General features: G+C 37.2%; 1 protein-coding gene across 1 annotated transcript in view; it reads left to right on the forward strand.

Moving 5' to 3' along the window:
* Positions 1–19,910, forward strand: part of PRKAR2A (protein kinase cAMP-dependent type II regulatory subunit alpha) — a 61,777-nt gene that overhangs the window by 24,672 nt on the left and 17,195 nt on the right. Inside the window, exons 3-5 of the mRNA XM_062008495.1 lie at positions 15,095–15,147; positions 16,529–16,612; positions 19,111–19,217. Coding sequence (XP_061864479.1) covers positions 15,095–15,147; positions 16,529–16,612; positions 19,111–19,217 — 244 coding nt within the window. The remainder of the gene's footprint in view (positions 1–15,094; positions 15,148–16,528; positions 16,613–19,110; positions 19,218–19,910) is intronic.

The following is a 19,910-nucleotide window of genomic DNA, read 5'->3' on the forward strand; positions in this document are numbered from 1 at the left end:
AATATATTTGAAACAATACCGAAATGTAATACTAGTGCTATTGTAGTACTGAGCTGCTGCTCTCAGTTAAAAAACAGGTTTCTTCATTGAAGGGGTCTAAAGGTTAATGTGAACAACTAAAAAGCAAATGTAAATTGAATTGCTAACTTACACAATTAGATTAAGGAGGACTGTTTAGATGAATAATTGCCCTGTGGCTCCAAGAAGGGTTCACAGTACATGGCAGAATTCTCATGGAGACAAACATTAATTGAATATGTCTATCCTCTTACTGTATAGTAAATACAGTATTTATTTATTTATCCATTAAAAATATTTTTTCTCCACTTTGTATATACACACTGTACAGATTGTGATTGGTGTGGGATTTGTTAAAATGCAAAAGAGATGCCAACAGCATCCATGCATGTACGCAAAGACCCAATTTTCCTTCTCTTGGCAGGAAAAGTGCAGAAACCTACTGATTTGGGGTTGAGGAAAGTCGTTTGGTTGGAGATTTTTTTGCACTCCATACCTGCTGTGTCTGTCAAGAAGTTACCCAAATTGGAACAAGACTGTCAGGGGTCTCCTAGGTTAATGAGCTCGGCCCCCTGCTAATTGATAATCCCTTGCATAAAATGAATGACTGATGGTTGGTTCTGGTACTCTGACTTTGGTATGATTTCCTTGTTAGATGTGTTAGGTTTTAAACTTTTAATTCTGATTTTTTTTATAGATTTCTTTTTTTTTATTCTTTGTAAACCAACAGATATCAAACAGACATTGCATTATGGATTACTCAGCATAGTACCTAAATGTAAATGTTTTTAACTAATTAATTAAAGCAGAACAAACCAGGGAGGAAAGCTGCTACATTTATTTTGTACTTGTGTTTCATATATTCTTTTCTGGTCTTCTATTCAGAAGGAATATTCTGCTAGACAGAGTTGAACCTTGTCAGTTCTATTGATTGTTGTCATGTTTCCAATGCAGTGTTCATTCGTAAGGGGACTAAAGAGCAGAGCGGAATTGTTTGGTTGTATTGAGATTTACATGCACAAAGCTGTAAATTTATAGTACTCTGGAAGATGAAAATAAGAATTTAAGAACTAACACTGGACATAAGGAATTCTGGCATTAATATCATTGTTCAGTAGGTCGAGAATGAAAGTTAGAAAACAATTCTAATGAAAGGAAAAGATTATAACATAATTGTCTACATTATACATACATTAGGGCAGACTAATTATTGTTCTGGTAAATGATTCAACTAGATATATGTCCTTGGAGACTAACAATTGTTTATGACCGTGTCTTACGCATAGTGGTTACAGAATCTCTTTTAAATTGCTTTGTTAATATCCTCAACATTAAATTGGAGTGTTTACTCCTGGTCAGTTGTGCTTAGCTGCCTAAAAATAACAAGATGGTCATGATTCCCTTGGTGCACTAATGCAAATTCTAAGGATACATAAACCCATTAAAATATTGTTATAATAATTACTGAATTTTCATTGAAATGTTTAGTTACGAAACATCTAAACCTGGGGCTGTTGACAGTACTGGCAAATACTGCTTTAACGATTACATGTAACTATTTAGCTGTCATTTGTTAAGACTTAATGAAAATATGAATGAATTTACAGTATATGAAAAGGAATTTTCTGACAAGAATTGGTCAGGAAGCTTATTTTTGTGCCTTTTGAAAACTTTGAGCAAATTAGTTTATTTGTAGCATATGTAATGCCTCACTAAAATATTGAGAAATCAGGATTTAAGAAAGCTGCCTAACAAATGGTAATGTATTAAAACTCTCAGGCTGACCTTGTACATTAAAACAGACCTTATTTATATTCTTGTGCCAAAAAAGGAATTATTTTTATTTCTGTATTTCTCAGTTAACCAAAAGTGATGATGTTCCATTCATATACCATAGGTGACAGTTGCATGTTCTCATATACTACTTTTTTCTCTCCCTATAGTACTAAGAACATAGGATTTCATTCTACTTTCCTAACGTTCCCCACTTTTGTAACGTTTGCTACTTACTCATCTCCTAGGCTGATGTGTTTCCTGAGGGGAAGGCTTGCTTGGCATTAAACTCTTCCAAATGGTTTGACAGTCATAAAGGCTCTGTAGGGAATCCCATTTGTTTCTTGACCAGAGATACATGGTGTGCTGGTTGGAGATGCAGCCAGCAAGACAGGGGTCCGTGGGTGAGATAGTGAGAAACTCCATAGACTGTGCAGAAGGATCATCCTTGAAAAGCAGGACTTATCTAATCATGTTTATGGAATTATTTATAGAAGTGCAGAGTGGCAAAGTGGTGTTCTAATGAACAGAAACAGCTTTTTCCAGGAAATGCTAGGAGGCAGAAAGAGAAATGAGAGCTTGATGTTCCCATAGAATTTATCTAATGAGTAGATTACTGAAGTATAGCGTGTTTGGATGTGTAATGTGTTCAGGTTCCACAGTGTGCACACAAACCCTAAGCATTGTGTTGATCAGTTCTAATTTGTGTACAAGCTGCTGGCTGACATAAGTAATCCCGTTTGCAGAATCATAAACTATCCGTATGTAGAAACTAAAAAGAAAAGAAATCCCTTCCAACCCACTAATTATAAAATCTAGCAATAGGATGCTAGAACTGTGGTGCCATGCGCAACTTCAGTGCTAATTACCCAGTAATCATCTTGCTGCTGCTTTAAGTGAATTAGCAATGTCTGAGCCTTCCTACTGGTGTGAGTACCTCATGTTGCATGGCTTGCTGACTCACTCTCCCCGAATTTGGCTTGGATGGCCTGAAGTCCATACACGTTCTTTCCTCCCAAGAGTTCGACTATGGTAATATACTTGCTTGATTACGTTTCCTGATCTTCCCCCAAACATAGGGATTCCTGACAAACTTTCTGTTAGTCACTTCCTTTTCTATAGTGAAAGAGACTGCAGAGAATATCAGTATTGTGCCCCTTGGTTAGTGGCTACAGGATGCAGGGAAATGGGAGAAATTGTTGATATCTCCTTTCTCAAGGAACACTATCACAACTATTTCAAAACTAGAGGGAAGACATGGATATTTGTCCCATTATAACAACTGATACATAACATTGAAGAGAATTTTGCTCCTGGCAGTATATGAATGAATGAAAGTTAATTCTGGATTTGGAATGAAGAGTGTGACGCCTACTATAGTCTCACTTGGGCATAGTTTCTCTTTTACTTTCAGCATGTTTCAGAAAAGTAAAGTTTTCTGCTACATTTTTATATTACCATTTCTAGACACTTTTGATTCATTCTACAGAACACCCACTCTTCAGCAGACTTGCTGATTCCTTCATGGGATAGAAAAAAATCTGACAAAATATCACACCCATACCATGCACGTGTGACAGAAGGTTTTCATCTGTTTTCTCCAATTATTTCTAAGTGACCTGATGTAATTTGTCTCTCTTGCATATTCCCATACTCCCTCCTCAATCTTGTTTTGGCCTCTGTGAGATGGGAATGAAATTACAGTTTTCACATTCAACAACTATATAAGCAGAATAATTGAATTGTATCATACAGAGAAGCAATATATGATCATTTTTTCCTAATATTTTTTTTATACCAGCAAAGTAACATGACTGTCAGGACCAATGATAATTTTCATGTTAATATAAAAAGTGATCAATGAACAAGTCTTGCTTCAGTTAGTCCCTTGGGTAGGGCAGCTTTCAGCAGAGGCTTTGTGAAGCAGGAAGGCTGTAATCTGCTGTCCTCAGAATCAGGTGCTAAGCCCCCTCTTAAGATGTCATTGCTGATTAAATGTTTTCTTATGTAGAGTAACAGGCTACTTTTAGAGGGTATAGGTATAGAATTTTGTATTTTAATACTGTTTAAATTGATATCCCGTGACAGTTCCTGGCGTTTTCATTCCTCGTAAGGTAAACTTCCATAAAAGGCCTGTATGACTGTTGGTTCTTCAAACTCACTGCTTCGTCATTTTGACAGTGAGGAGCTCTTTACTTTGAAATCCTTCTGACTCCTACCAAAGATGAGCAGACATCTGTAAAGTGGATATTTTGTTGGAGTCTGGTATCTCTGTGGGATCTCTAGTGAAATACAGCATTTTCTTCACACCCTGGCAAGTTTAGATGTCAGGAGATTATCATATTATGCATAGTAAAATCTTTTTAGTAGCTTTTAGCCTTTTAAAATGACAGCTTTAAAAAATAATTTTCTGAGAAAGCTTTTATATTAATTATTGCCATGCAGCATATTAGTATTTGGTAAAGAGTACAGTTTTGGCATCCTTTTAAAATAAAACATCTAAATAGTAGCAATGGCATGAGAAGCAACACTTTTTTGGGTGGTTGAGTGTTTTTCTCTTGAGGATACTGTCACTATTTCAGTGATAAAATCACATCATTTGAAATCATCAAGGGAGGAAGACTTGAGTATCTGACTTTCTGTGTGCTATTTTCTTTGCTTTCTACTTACCAGCCTATCTGATTATCAGTGGATGACTTGAAAATCATTATCTGAATTCTTTCTTGCAGCAGTTTAATGAATTTCTGTATTGATTGTTCACCATCTTACGAAACTGATGGCATAATAATTTCTGCTGAAAGGTGTTCAGGCAACTGATACATTCTAAGAGACTTGTGTTAAAAAATGCATGTTTTTACAAATGGCACAAACAGGCTTTCCTATTTCAACAACCTGATTTGTTCTATCATATTTTGCTAGCCCTAATGATTCCAAAACTAATATCATAACTGGAGTGAAAATAATTCATTTTGAAAAATGTTGATATGAGCAAAAGCCAAGTGTGTGGGATGACAGATGAAAGTAGTGATAAATTGTGTGGGTGCTCTCCTGTAAGAAAGTGCCTGAATCATTATTCATTAAACAAAACAAAAAAAAGCTTATTTTCTTTGTTTGCAATATTGAGACGTATTTAAAATTTCTTGGCATCTAATTGACATTCAGTGGATAACGAAAAGCTTATTTTTGGAAATTAACAGTCGTAACTTCACAATCACTTGAATTTCACACCATTGTGAATAATTCCGCTTGTAATGGCTAGATTTTTTTAATGACAGTTTTATACTTAGTGCAAAACATTGTGCTGTGATGTATATATGTGGAGTAACCTTGGAAATTAGATGTGCTTTGCATTTTTGTTGTGAATAAGGCAGCACTTTATCCCTTTTTTAAAAAGAAAGTTTTAGACAAAGTCATAGATGTTATGTGCTTATATCGATTAATACACTCATGGCAAGTTTAGGTTACTGTAACTTCAGATTAAATGTGAAACTGAGTGCATAGTCCATGTAAACCAGAAAAGTTTAAACGTGCCTGATTTAAATATGGAAGGATATGCCATGTTTTGGTTTTTTTGTCAGAAACTTCACACATTTTTAACACCAGAACTCCTTGATGGGACTGTATGTATTCCAAATAATGCAAAGCTTTATTCAGCACGCTAAAAAAAAAGCTACAGAGAACATAATAGGTTTAAAGCAATCTTAGTTAGGAATTGCTGTGAGCACTTCTATGGTGTCCTCATTTAAAGAGAGACTTAAATCAAGGCTTGACTTTGAGAGATAGCTTGTGCATTGACATTTGGCTGCCTGAGGCACTTACACTGAGTAGGCCAGTGAAGCTGAGAGTCGACTCATCCTGTAGATGAGTTGCATTAAATCAAACAGTATGCCTTCCCCATTACTAGCAATTGCCAGAGCATTCGAGTTGCTCAGGAGATGCAGAGAAATGGGGACAGCTGCTGGGATTTTCAAGAGATTGGAGAGTAGATTTCCATGTTACCTGCTTTGCCTTCATGCCAATACAGGAGGCAGTCGCTTCAAAGCACAGGGACATGGTGGCTTCCTCTTCATTGCTCTGCACTGTATGTCAAAGCCATGCTAGTTTTATGTTGTTTGCTGTCACTACAGGTAAATGGGCCTTACTTGTTCCATTAAGGTAATGGAATTTTTAATATATTTGGACATTCTTTAGAAATCTTTAAAAATAATTTCTAAGTTGCTGAATCATTAATTTCAGAAATGCCTTCTAACACTTTGACATCTTTCAATTCTCTGTCATGATAGTTGTTAGAAAGACATGGGTAATTTTCAGTGTTAAATACCTGCTCTGCTCTAACACACAAGTGCTTCAGTGCACTTTTCCCAAGATGCTGGTGGTTCTTTTAAAATGTTACGTGCCTTATTGCAGGCTTAGCAATTAAAATATTAGAATTGCAAATATAAAACCAAAAAATGCATTAGTCTGGAAACTGAAAGAGAATTTCTTAAACTGAGTCTGGAGAAACACCTTCTGTTTTATTCCTCAGCTAGATTATTTTTTCTATCTACTGTTTGAAACTAAAAGCCTATAGGATACATGCCTTTTGTTGGTTTTTCTTTGAAAGTTATATATTTGAGCTATTTCATGTAACTTAGTGTTTAATGTAAACTGAATGTAAAATGAACATTGTCCATGCTGTTTTTAACTGAGATAAAGTATCACTGTGTTGATCAGGCACGTAGACATTATTGGTGCTTAATTTCTGGTTTTATCTGCCTTGCTTACATAACCATTTAGAAATGTGTTAAGGTTTATGTGATGGGCTAAAGCAGAAGATCATTAAAGCAGAAGGCTTACTTCTACAATTGTGGATCTGGGTGCTCTGAAATAGTAGTAGCATCATGTTTTCCAGGAGACCTTTTTTATGGATGACTATCTCATCGGTAAGGCTCTCTTAGAAGGCTTGAACAAGGTCAGCAGCGTGTTTATCCATTTCAGTCTTCTGATTTCTTATCTTGCAAGAATAAAGCTTGCTTCATTTAAATTTCTCAGGCTGCACAGCACAGAAGACTAATGTCTAACTTTAAAATACCCTGCTGTCATTTTAAGACTTTTTTTTTGTTGAAATATTGTAAAGGGAGTTGGAAACAAGTAGGAAATGGCAAATTACTGCTTAAGATCAAAGGGGCAGTATTTTCGGTTGGTTTGTTACCATGTTAGCGCTGTCAACTCCTTTGATATTGCCACATGGAAAGTTTTCTTATTTTTAATGAGTCCTCTACCATGATGGAAAGCATTTTGTTGCTATTTTTCATGTGGACTCACCTCTTACTGCAAGCTCCAGAGCACAGTAGTGTCTGATGGAATACTAGGTTTTACTGTTAGGGCTATAGAGACATGTAGGCTGGAAGTATAGGACCTCTAATTGTGGCTTAGCAGATGATTTCTGTGAAATCAGGTAATCATGTCCTTTGACTTCTCCAGCTGAACAGGAGAGAGACTACTTGCAGAGTGCTATATTTTATCTACAAAGTGCTTTCACGATAACTCCTCTGTAAATTTTAGGACTTTAAATCATCAAAAATTACAGTCTAGTAATTATGTATAATTATTGGAGTGCATGCACAAATGTGCATTTAAAAGAAGAATTTTATTCAGTTATTTTTGTGAATTTTTTGTTCTGTGAAACAAAGCAACTTCATAACTTTATTATTGTTCTGCAGCACCTGGCTTCTGTGAGGTGAGAGAGTATGATCCTTTAACCAGTTGTGAGCAGTTTAAGTGGAAGGATAAGCTTACATAACTCATACATAAAGGTCTCTAATTAAACAGGCAACTACAGAAGGCAAATACAATGATAAATTGCTGCTGGTTTAATTATAAAAAAAAAGCCAGAAAGAAAAAGGAAAATGTCATGTCCATCTGGTTATACCAAACAGGTAGGAGAAGTGCCTGAGAGAAATCTATTGCCAGTCCTGCACTGGCTCAAGTTTTTTGTTTTAATTGCCCCGGAGTAGGAGGAGGATTTAAAAAGATATACAGGCTGAGGATTGTCTTTTGAAGTGCCATTGCAGTTCAGTAGGACGCCTTCCCCCTCCTCACCCTCCCCATTTACTTCTTACTTTGACAGGAAATGTTTTTCCATAATAGATCTGGAAGCAGGTTCTGAAGCGTGCCAGGGAGCCTTTGATCTATTATTTGGCTTAGTGCTGTATGCCCCTACGGTTTTTGGGATGACTGTGGCAAAGCAAGGCCTGTCAGTTAACTTGAGGCAGTTTCCACACTAATACTGCATGTTGCAGGAGGAGTTAAGCAAAACAGAATTAAAAAAAACCCAAACCCTGAACAAAGCCTACCTGGAAATAATAATTAAGCAGGAATGCATTATATCAAAAGTCAAAAGAGCTTTATGTTTGTCTTTAAATTCTAGTTGATGCAGTATTGTCTGCACGTAGTACTTTGATTCTACATACATAAAGATAGAAATCTAAAAGAGATGGTGGCTGTTTACTTCCTGTTTATTATTCTAGGTCTTGCATCATTAAAGTTTTCATTTACCCCTAGGGAAATGTAATATTAAATACTTTGCCAAATCTTCCTGTAGTGCAAGAAAAAATTTAATTTGTGGCTGTGTCATTTTAATGGCTGTTCTGCTGTAATGCAGTGTCTAAATTGTTACACCCTTTTAAATAAGCACTTACAATTAGATGTTTATTAATCTACATGAATTTAGTAAAAAGACTTAAAAATGCATTCAGAATATGTACAACAAATGTACATGTGGAAGTAGTTGTCAACAAATTGTCATAATTTTAAAGGGTTTATTATATTGCCTGTACTTACACATCTTGGGAGAAAAGATGTCTGTGCATGTGGAGTTGGATTTCCTGCGAAGAAAAAAAACAAATGAAATCTGTTCTGAACTCCTGACTGAAATGTAGTATGAAGTAGGAGTGTGTGACACTGGCATTACAGTTTTATCACAAGCCGTTCCACTTGAACTGTTTGTTGCATTTCTTTGTTGATGGAAATAAAACAAGCTAGAGGAGTCTGATTTGGATAATGCTACTGGAAAGGGTGTAATCACACTAAGGGAATGGTTATCAAAAGTTTCTCAAGGTAGAGACAGCAAGTACTTTATAATTGACCATCCAGTTCTCTTTAAACAGCCCAGTCTCCCTGGACAAAAATGTCACAAATTGTGCCTTAGGGTGACTGTGAGCTAGAGTGGATCCTTCCAAGCTGTGTCTGTGACTTCAGTTTTGCTGCTTCATTGAAATAGTGGGCCTTGAGAAGTACCACTAACGTCCACATCAGAGATGGGTATTTTCAAGTTGAATTAGTAGGGGTGTAAGCAAAAGTCTGGGTGAGCCAGTAGAACAGTAGTACTGAGAGGCAGTGCTGGCTTTTGGCAGAGCTGAGCGAAACAGCATAGGATTTTAGGCCTTATCGGTGTCTCATAGGCTTCTTTGCCTGACAAAATGATCTGTGCTGCTCTCCTGCCTGAGCAGGCTTTGGGACTATGTGCAGAGCTGTGCTTGAACCTGTAGTCGTTGCTGGACTGAGCTGGTTGGGCACAGCCATGCTGAGTGACTTTGTGTCATAGTTAATCCGTAACAGAAAATACTTCTACCTGTGAAAAGCTGAGTTGATTTTATTGACTTAATTCCTTTTAACGTTAAATGAAATTTGAAGCTGTTTCCAGAATTGAAAATGCATTCTTTTCCTTTGTCACCTAAATTTGTTATTTCAAAATAATTTTCAACTGAAAATTCTTACAGTTGATTTGACATCTATGGCTGTGCAAGTGGTGATGTGTTTGAATATTCTGTGTTGGTATTTGACAAAGATTTGAGGGGGCGTTGGTTGCTCAAGTCCCCAGTCATTGTAAGTCGTGTCTCAGTTATGCATTCTTAAGAATTAAGAATGAAGTCAGGAGATAGTCCTGCTGTTGGTACTCCTGTGTCTGGGGATTTCTACCTGGGACATAAAGTAAAAGAGAAAGACCAGTCTTCTGAGATCTGAGTTCTAGACTGATACAATGCCACTCTTTTTAACTAAAAATTTATACTTGCTTTCAGTCAGTTCTCATGAGTAAAGTGAAAGCTGAAACAGCTTTTTCCTGCAGCTGACTGTCATGGGTTTGTGTGGAACCATTTGTGGTAACGGGGAAGGGGATGTAATGGTGGCTCCTGTAAGAAGTTGCTTGAAACCTTCAGACCCACTTCTGGGACTGAGCCAATTGGGCACCTCCGAGATCACTTTTTTAAGAAGCAGCAGGCAGAAGATGAGGGCTGTTCTTCCTGGAAGGTAGTGGAAAGAGCTGGAGGAGAGATAAGTGACCATGCAGACCCCAAGGTCAGTGAGGGAAGAGAGGAGATGTGCTGGAGCAGAGACCCCCCTGCATGCCGTGGTGAGATGGCAGGCTGTTCCCCTGCGATCTGTGGAGAGTAATGGTGAAGCTGGGGGGTCTTGTGGCTTACCTGTTTTTCAGATTTCAGTGTTGGTTTTCATTTTGTCATAAATGTGAAAATTGTTCAGGTAGTGCAAATGAGTGCAGGTTCCGTTTCACACTTGGTGGATCGAGGTATGAATCTGTCATCTGCTTTGACATGGTGAGATCTTTAACCAAGAAGTTCTGAGTTACTCAGCAACTGAAGTGAGAGGAAACTTGAAGTTGTTTCCCAAGTGCAAAAAAGCACGTTGAGCTGTGCCAGCAAAGACCTATGTACAAGCTCTGCTTAAACTTCCCAAGTTCATCTCGACCACATTGTTTTCTAAGTGCCTGCATTAGCAACTCAACTGTCAGAGACGGAACGACAAGCCACTGGAAGTGGTCACCTTTCCAGCTGGCATAGTGCTCCCAGAAGAGGCTATGCATCTGTCCCTTGAGAGACTGACTTACAGAACGTTTGAAGCTTTGGCAAACTCAAATGCAGGGAACGTTGCCTTAAACATCGTGCAAATCTTCAGTTATTTTATCCAGATCAGTAAAGTTGTTCTGCAGGTACTGATCTGGGTGGATCTCATGGGATCAACTGGAAGGAATGCATCCTCATAAGTAAAGATGAGTGAGTAAGACTTAACTCCAAAATACAGAAGGTGCTATGTAAAATTGCAAAGCAAATATGACAGAGTGTGTCTTTGCTACTTCTTTCAATAAGAACAGAAATATTAGCAATGTGTTCACCTTATGTAAAACATAGAATTTTCATGTCCAATATGAAAATTTTTCCTCTTATGTGTGTCTGAAGGTCTTCAGGACTCAGCCTCTCAACTACTATTTTGGAAAAAATGTAACCCAGTGTCTCAGCTACAGGAGTTACCAGTATGCATTTTTCACAAAGGTTTTATTTGCTTATGGGAGTTAAACTCTGAACTATTATGCACATTTGCATAGAGTGCAAGGACTTTGATCTTGACAAAACACATATTTTGCAGAACAATATTATCTTGTGAGCTATGAAAACTTGTATAAACAAAGGTGGTGTTTGTACTGGCAAACTTCTCTTGCTACTTCTCATTCTTTATCCACCCTGGCTTCCCCCTCACCCAACCACTGCTTATATCATTGCTGCAGCTAGAGAGATTCTGTTAGATGTATAACAAAGCAGCGATCCAGCTGTATCATTTCTGAGCCTTCAGAAGTGCTAACAGATGTGCCTGTTCTTGAAAGCCAAGAAGGTGCCATATGAGGAGAAAGCTAAACTAGCTGTAGAAGCTGCTGAAGCTAAGAGACACTAAATGTAGATGGTAGGATAAAAGCCTGCATTTCTTTTTATCTTAAAGCTGCTTAAAACTGAAAACTGTTTTTTATGTTCTAAAGCTATTTGAACTATGTGGGTAGATTTGGAAGGCAGCTTGGTCTGCATGAGATATGCTGATATAGCTGTAGTATTGGAAATACGTAATTGGGCTGTGTCACACTTGTACATAACTTTCACTGGTGTATTCATGCTTAGCTTTTGCTCAAGGGCAGAGTTGTGCTGAAAATCTCACATAGGAGATGTGTGATTTCAGAAGTCGCTTCAAATTGTATCACAATATTTGTGAATTTTAAGTTGCACATTAAGAAAAACTTCCTCCCCAGGAGAGCAGTAGATACAGAGATTTGCAACCTTCACCCAGGGAAGTTTCCAGGTCACCTCCTATCTAGCATTGCAAATAGCTCCTCTTTAATGGGTAGGTTGGACTGGATCGTAATCGCAGAGAGATCCCTTCTAGCTGCTGTTTCAATGAGTCTGAAACAGTGATGCCAACACTTCTTCGGGATAATCTCATGTACTTGCCTTGAAGTACCTATTTTAGTGGGACACTGAAATAGTTAATATGTGAGTTCAGTCATATCAAATAGCGTGGCAAGTATGTTTTCACTCTGTCAAGGTGAAAGATGAAATGTTTTTGCATTGTGACTGGCTGTACTGGAACCCACAAAACCTCCCTGCAGTTGAGGTGGGAACAAACATCTAATTTGCTTCTTAGTGTTGAGAATTTAAATGTGAGTGGACCACTCTGTTAAACTAAAAGTATGTGCTTGTTGGTGTACTGTTAATAATACTGTTTCTATATTGTTAAATGGTGCAAACCCACAAAAAAACCTAGCCTTCGGGGGTCCTGAAACTGAGATTTCTGACAGGCATTGGCAGAGTTCAGGGTAGTTACGGGGATTCTTTTCAGTCAGAAGGATAAAGAAGCAACATTATTTGAGCACAGATAATGTGCAACTTATTGAAGGTAGGATTGACACACACATCTTAATATATTCACCACTGCTACTTCCACAGGTAATTTATTAATTAAAAACAGTGAAAAGAAAAATGGGAGGCATTGCAATGTAAACCAGAGAATGGCATTGACGCGATGTTCACCTTGTCCTTGTGTTAGTCATGTTTTAAAACATTTGGAGAATGCTCTTGGTTGTTATAATAGAGTAGGCTGAAGAGCCTTCTGTGGGCTTTCCAGCATATCACAATATTAATTTAAGCTTGATATCAAGAATTAATAACTTTTGTCTCTCCCCCCTTTTTTTAACCATCCCACAACAGATATGTTACATCAAGTGTTACAGCTCTGCCTGTAAGTAAATAAAGTCCTGTCAATCAAAGCTGCCAGTCAAAGTCCAAAGAGTCTGCCCTCTCGCTTCTGCATGAAAAAAGAAATCCCAGCAGGAAGTTTAAGAATGAAAAGTGTAAGGGAAAGACTTTCTATGTAACGGCATGGGAAGAAGCAGTATTTTTGCCACATTTTTGTTGTATTTTTGCGGTGCCCGTTCATGGGCACTACAAGAGTGACTCTTTATGTAAAGGAAAGGCACTATGTCCTGGTCTGTATCCTTATTGGGCTTTATGAAGCTGTTTCCACCCATGCTGGGTAGGACAAAATGGGAGAGACTGACGTGTACAAACCCCAGCCAAAGCCATTTGATACTAAAGTTGCAGAGAGCTGCGGTGGTTTTGCTGCTGCATGTTTGAAGATAAGGTTTTGCTATAATGCTGTAGGTTTAGCCATGGTAATTAAACTTGTTTTCCCGAGGAAATTGAAGAGAATTTCCTCAATTCCAAAGCCTATTCTTAGCATTAGCCTCTCTGCAGTTGAGGTGGGAAAAAAATCTATTTTGCTTTTTAGTGTTGAGAATTTAAATGTAAGTGGACCACACTGTTAAACTAAAAGTACGTGCTTGTAGGTGCACTGTTAATAATACTGTTTCTACATTGTTAAATGGTGCAAACCAGAGGAGCAGTGCACCACTGGGTTTATTGTATGAACAATAACTGCTCTTTAAATGCTTAAAGATTACATGATTGTGTGTTCCATTGTGGTTTGATAAGTGAAATGCTTATGTTGTTTTCCAGTCTCTCCAACCTCTCCAGGAAAAAGGAGGAATTAAAATCAGACTTGCTAGGAAAGACCTGTACCTTTTAGATAGAATAAAAAAAAAAGCAAGTCTTTCTTAGCAAATTATGCTGGACTTGGGGCATTTTTTAGTCCTTTTAAAAGCATGATGACAAGGTCAATAGTCCTGTGTGTGTTTTCAGATTATGTGCAAGTTGATGAATGCTAGACCATTTAGAGGTTTTTTTTTTGTCTGCTTATTTTTATTTATACTTTCTAAGTCCATTCATTGGTTAGATGTCACTGCAGTGAGCTTCTGGGCATTCTGCCAAGTCTTCAGTATTGTCTCAGGATGCTGGATAAAGTACAAAGAAAAATGCTTGTCTGTGTTTCCTGGTAAAAATTTACAAGTAGCATATAGCCTCAAAAGTGAGAGCACCCTAATTAACGTAAGAGCAGAACTAGGTGAAAATGGGATTGACTCTCACTTTCTCTAACTTCAGATAGAATGCAGAGTTCATTTTGAAATGTCCGCAAATTAGTAAGAAAATCTGAGCTAGAGATGTAGGCTTTGGCAGCCAAAGGTGTCTGTGTTTAGTGCTGTAAAATTGTGTAGCAGTGTAACTGTTAAATAAGCGAAGATAAACCTTTTCTGTAGTATTAAAACTGAACAAAGATCATTTGTCATTTTAGAAGCTCACCATTATTGCTTCTTTTACAGTTGGTCCTGTAGCTACAGTGACATGTTTGGCAGAGCCTTGTTCCTCTGTGCTACTGGATGGTTTCTACAAATGTTCTCATTCTTTAAAAAAAAAAAAAAAAGACTTGGTGTATTTTTTAAGGGTTTTTGTGTCATGACTTGATATTCATTTAATTCAAAGCCACTAAAATACAGAGGCATATGGGATAGGAGGAGTAAACATTTTTTTTTGTCCTAGAATATACTGTTATGAAGCTGATTTTTCATTTTCCAGGTTAATTTTTTGTGCAAATGTAATTTCTCTTAAAAAAAAAAAAAACTCAAAATACAAATACTCGCTTGCAAATCTGACTGGAAGATGTTACATTCCATCTCTTGTACTCTGTTATAAGTATATTTTGCTGTATACAGTGCACTACAAAGAACAAAGCAGTATAGCTGCAGTATGTTTCCCCTGTGATTTAGAGGTGATGTTTGTAAATTAATCTGAGTGGAGATTGTTGTGCATTGATAAGAATTGAAAGGAAATCTGTGTGTGTGCTTTTGAGTACTTGCTAGGCAAGATTCCTATTTTAAGCTACAGACTTTTTACATGAGAGTGTGAACAGCCATGCTGTGCCTGCTCAGAGCACAGATAGGATTTAAGCCTTTGACACTATAACAACATAAAGCCAAAAGTGATTTTATTTTTCCTGTAGAAAAAAAATATATTAAAAAATTTAAACTTGATTTGTTTGCTGTTCTCATGTAACTGCATCATTTTACTAATTTTGTCTCTCTTTTCCTTCCAAGTTTGTGCTGAAGCTTTCAATCCAGATGAAGAGGAAGAAGATACAGAACAAAGGGTAAGAATGAGCAAATTGCATCGTGTGGTTGGATGGGTATCTGTATCGTCACCTTTTCTCTACCACTTGTGCATTTAGTTTGGAGAGGCTGTGTGGTATGCTGACACTGACAAAGTGACATTGTTCTGCAATTTAGGGCCACTTTATCTACATGCTTTTTTATTCACTGTAGCTTTAATATAATTTTACTTCAAAGGACTCAAGCTGTACTTAAGTCTACCATCTTTAACATTCTGGATATTTTCCTTTCTTAATTATCTTACAGGCTTGTTGAGGCGATTCCTAGAGCATCCATGCTGTTACGAAGAATTAGTTAAGCTTTACCACAGCTGTTTCTTAAAATACCTCACATGCTTTTTACTGCCTTTCCTGTCAAAGCAGTTCTGCCTGGGTGGGAGAAGTATTTTGTTGAAATATTTTGAGACTGTGGCCACCTGTTGTTCTATTGTTTTTGCAAGTTGGGATTTTCTAGGAATTGCAAGTCCAGATACTCTAATTGTATTTCTTTAGAGATGCTTTTATGTGAACAAATCCTGTAGCTTGGCTGGTGAGGGTCACTCAGTGTTTTGCCTCTGGACTTCTAGTGTTCCATTTCCAGATTCTATCTCAAGGATGCTTATCGAATTTAATTTGTCTTTTAAGAAGATGCTTCAGAAATAAGATGCTATAGAGAGGTAAAAAAAAAGAGTGACTGTGATCATCCAAATGTTTGTAAACTTGGATACATTTTTTTCATCAAAAGTCTTAATTTTCCTGACTGCTGATTCAATATTCAGTTTTATTTTAAAACAAGGATCTGACATCTGTTTAACTTCAGACAATGAATATTTAGCAATTCCCACTAATGTACCTGTTTTTCTGGAATCCTTGTTATTCCATAAATACAGTTCATGTGACAAATGTGAGGTAATTAGTATTTTTATACGCTTTCATAGTTAGCCCCAAACAATCACATATATAAACATCTTTATGACACAATAAGTATTGGTTCTTTAACCTGATGAGATGTTTATAGTTGAAAAGAAGTAACAAAATAATCCAACTCTGAAGCATCAAAATGAATAAGTAATTTTGCTGGGAAAGAAAAAAGGCTTCTTAGCTAACTTCTTTTGTTAGATGAGCTGAGATCCTCTTCTTTCTTGTCTTTCTTGACTGTTATTTTACATGTGTTAATTGTCAGCATAATACATTTATTTTGTCTCTTTCATTCTGTCTTGCTTTATATGTTTATATATAAGTACTGTTTATGTAGACAACAAAAAAGAATTGTATACTTTGAAACTCTTAAATTGTGTTCTGCTCTTTCACTCTGAAGTGAAGGTTCAGTCTGTAATTATATTTCTTTAATGTCACAACAGTTTTGTTTTGCTTTGCTTTAAAGGTAGTTCATCCAAAAACTGATGAGCAGCGATGCAGACTGCAGGAAGCCTGTAAAGATATCCTGCTCTTCAAAAACCTAGATCAGGTAAGATAATTTTAAGGAGATCTTAAGTGGAGTTGTAGTTTGTCGGTACAGGTACATCACAATACAAGCAAGTCCAGACACTGGTTTGCATTTCACTGGTTTGACAGTTCAGTGAATTATTAATTATATGAAGACTAGACTGGGGCAAATATTTGGAGATCAACAATCAAGGAGAAATATAAGCAAATGTGAAATTGACAATTGCAATGATTATCTCCCTGCAGATTCAGATTTTGTAAATTCTCTGGCTTGTCTTTCAGGAGTTACTGTTGGGTACCATTGCACTTTATTTCCTTTTCACTAGGAAACAGTACATAACTTTATGGGCAATTTAAAAAGTTAATTACACAATTGTGATATTGAACACTATCCTTGTATGAGAGATCTTCTAATCCAGTTCTGACAGGCCACAGAATGAATGCACCTCATTTCTGGTCTGGTGTTTCCATGAAGTATAAAGGGAGTATGGAACTTGCATCTTTACACCCCTCCTCTCATAAATTACTTTTTAATTCCCTGTGTATAATGTGACTGCTTTGGAAGGTTGGCTGTAGAATGCCCACTGAAAGGTAGGCTGCTGCTTTTGCTCGGTGTGTATAGTTCTTTAATAGTTGTGAGGAACACTTTCAAATTAGGGCTCAAAAGATGCTCTTTTGCTTCTTAACTTCTAAAGAGTGTCATATAAAACTGTTAAATGTAAGCAAACACATGCAAAGACAAAGCTGCATATTTACGCCTTTAGGAGTAAATATAATTGTGTGACTCCCAATATCCTGGCCAAATTAATCCCTTCCCGCTGGTTTCATTCAGGTGAACTCTGCTGAATTTAGGCCCAGTGACTCAACAGCCCTTTTAAATGTCTTCACTTGCATTAATAGTTGCTGTAATTTGTGATATCAAACATGAGGGAGCCAGTGTCCAGTGGATCACTTCTAGCAAGTTCACACTGAACTTTGGACTAAGGTCAATGCAGATTGTCACAGAGTTCAACCCCGATAAACCTCGGGGTTTAACCTGATCTATGTTTCAATATGAAGTGCTGGCTGAGGAGATAAATTAACTTATCCCCTGTTAAAAGCTCTGTATGATATATCATGTATAGGCTTCACAGTGTTTTTGTAAATGAGTCTGTAGAATCTTAGTTACAACTGAATTTTGTACTGGATGAGAGCAATGACAGTTATCCTTACCAGGAAGGCCTCTGCATAAGCTCAGTACCCATATTTAAACCAAGAGAGTTTTTTTACAGTTCAGAAATCTGACAAAGCTTTTACTGACAGAGGAGCTCAGTGTTTTATTTACTTAAAATAAGTCAATACCTGTTTTATTCTCCAAATAAAGCATTATTGAGTTACAGTATTTTTAAAAAGCTTTTAAAATCTGGATTGCTTGTGTTCTGACAGCTGTCAAGTAAATGCATGCTGTGAAATGTGGTTAAGATAAATGGCTTTCATGCAATGATTGTTTGTTTAGTTTAAATATCAGGAGAGTTTTTAAAAATGAGAAAATAAGATTCTAGATAAAAGGTAGGCAGTATTTTTAATATAGTGGTGCTTACAGATGCTGCAATGATTACGCCCAACTTAAGGAGTGTGGTAAATATTTCAGGTGTATCTAGCAGCATAAAGACTGTGTGTTCATGGAGTAGACTTTTAGAAACTCATCTGTTTTGTACATCTTCAACTTTGAACATCTGGTCATTGAAAATGCAGTGAGTTGATAGCTGATGGACTTTGGAATACCGAAGCTGGTACAGCAGCTCAGCATCAAGGCAAGGCATTGATATAGCACCCTCTCCTCTGAATTTCACAGTTTTCCTGGCTGTGCTGCCTACAAAAAAAGTTTATGGCTCATCAGAGAAACTCATATGCGTTATTTTCTGTATATGCTCCCTGTCTGTACCTGTGATCTCATCTCATGCTGGAATTGCAGGTTCTCTAAGACACAAACTACCTAGGGAAGTAACTTTTCACAGAATCTTGTTCTGTACAGTCCTGAGCATGAGTGGGGCTCTTAGATGCTCACAGTACAAATAAGTTACTAATAAATTATGGTTTCTTGACATACATACCTATAATGAAATAAATCAGTATGTATCCATTGCAGTGAAGCTGCAGATTATACCAGTGAGTGCTTGCTGTACACATGCACTCTGGCACTGAAATGGTATACATAGGCTAAGCCATTTGGACATAAATTTGAGATAATAACTCTTCAGTAATGGGAGTATCTATGTTTTTCTGCATGATTGAGCTGGAAATAAGTGTGATAGTTACTAGTGGAAATCATAGTTTAATGTCAATATCACTTGTATTTGCATACAGTAAAAAATGAGGTAATGCATGCACGTCACATCAAGTCAAGTCAAATGAACTTGCCCATATCCAGCCATAATACTAAGGTGTATTTTTCTGAGAGTTTTGTGGTTTGTTTGGTTTTTATTGTGTTGATTTGGGTTTTGTTTGATTTTTCGTTTTTACCTTGCTGTTCCTGTATAGGAACAGCTGTCTCAGGTCCTTGATGCCATGTTTGAGAGGAAGGTGAAACCTCAGGAACACGTGATTGACCAAGGTGATGATGGAGACAACTTCTATGTCATTGAGCGGTAAGCAGCTGTGCCTTAGAAATGTGGAGTATGTGTCATTTCAGTTTCTTAGAAATGGCAGGGAATGCTTAACTGCAGGACAGTATCTGAAGGAAATGTACTTTTTGCAGTTACTGCCTCTTCCTTTCCATTTTCCTATGAGGCCCTCATTGACTTTTGGATCATCTGCCCAGAGGCAATCAAATGTGACAGAGGTGGACATTTCAAACCTGCTGGGTTTTAACACGTTCTGTGTGACTGTGTAAAAACTCAAATAACACTTTCTCTGGGGGAAAGGCTGCAGCATAAGCTTGCCTATGGTTTGTTCAGTTTAGCTTTTGTGCCCATCAGCATATGCATAGCTTAAAGCCAGCCATATTACATGCTGTCTCTAGAGCAGGATGTCGGGCTTTTTTCTGAAGAGAGAAAAACAAAAGAAAACATTTGGTAAGGGAAGGAGCAGGGGATTATTTTTGAGGAGAATACAGGAAATAGTTTCACGGTAGCAGCTACTGTGGAATAACCTGGACTTTGTAAAATTAGTTTTGATCACTGAATTGGAGGGGCTTGTAGTTATTTTACATCTGTCAGTCATGTGATTTGCATTTACAGAGTTAGAGGTGTCATTTTGCAATTTCTTGCATCAAGCAAATTCACATAACTTTGTGGATCATATGTATGTGCAACAGGCAAGTAATAGATATGTGTATGGAT

This window comes from Colius striatus, chromosome 15, assembly GCF_028858725.1.
Source record: "Colius striatus isolate bColStr4 chromosome 15, bColStr4.1.hap1, whole genome shotgun sequence".
In the NCBI taxonomy this organism is placed as follows: domain Eukaryota; kingdom Metazoa; phylum Chordata; class Aves; order Coliiformes; family Coliidae; genus Colius; species Colius striatus.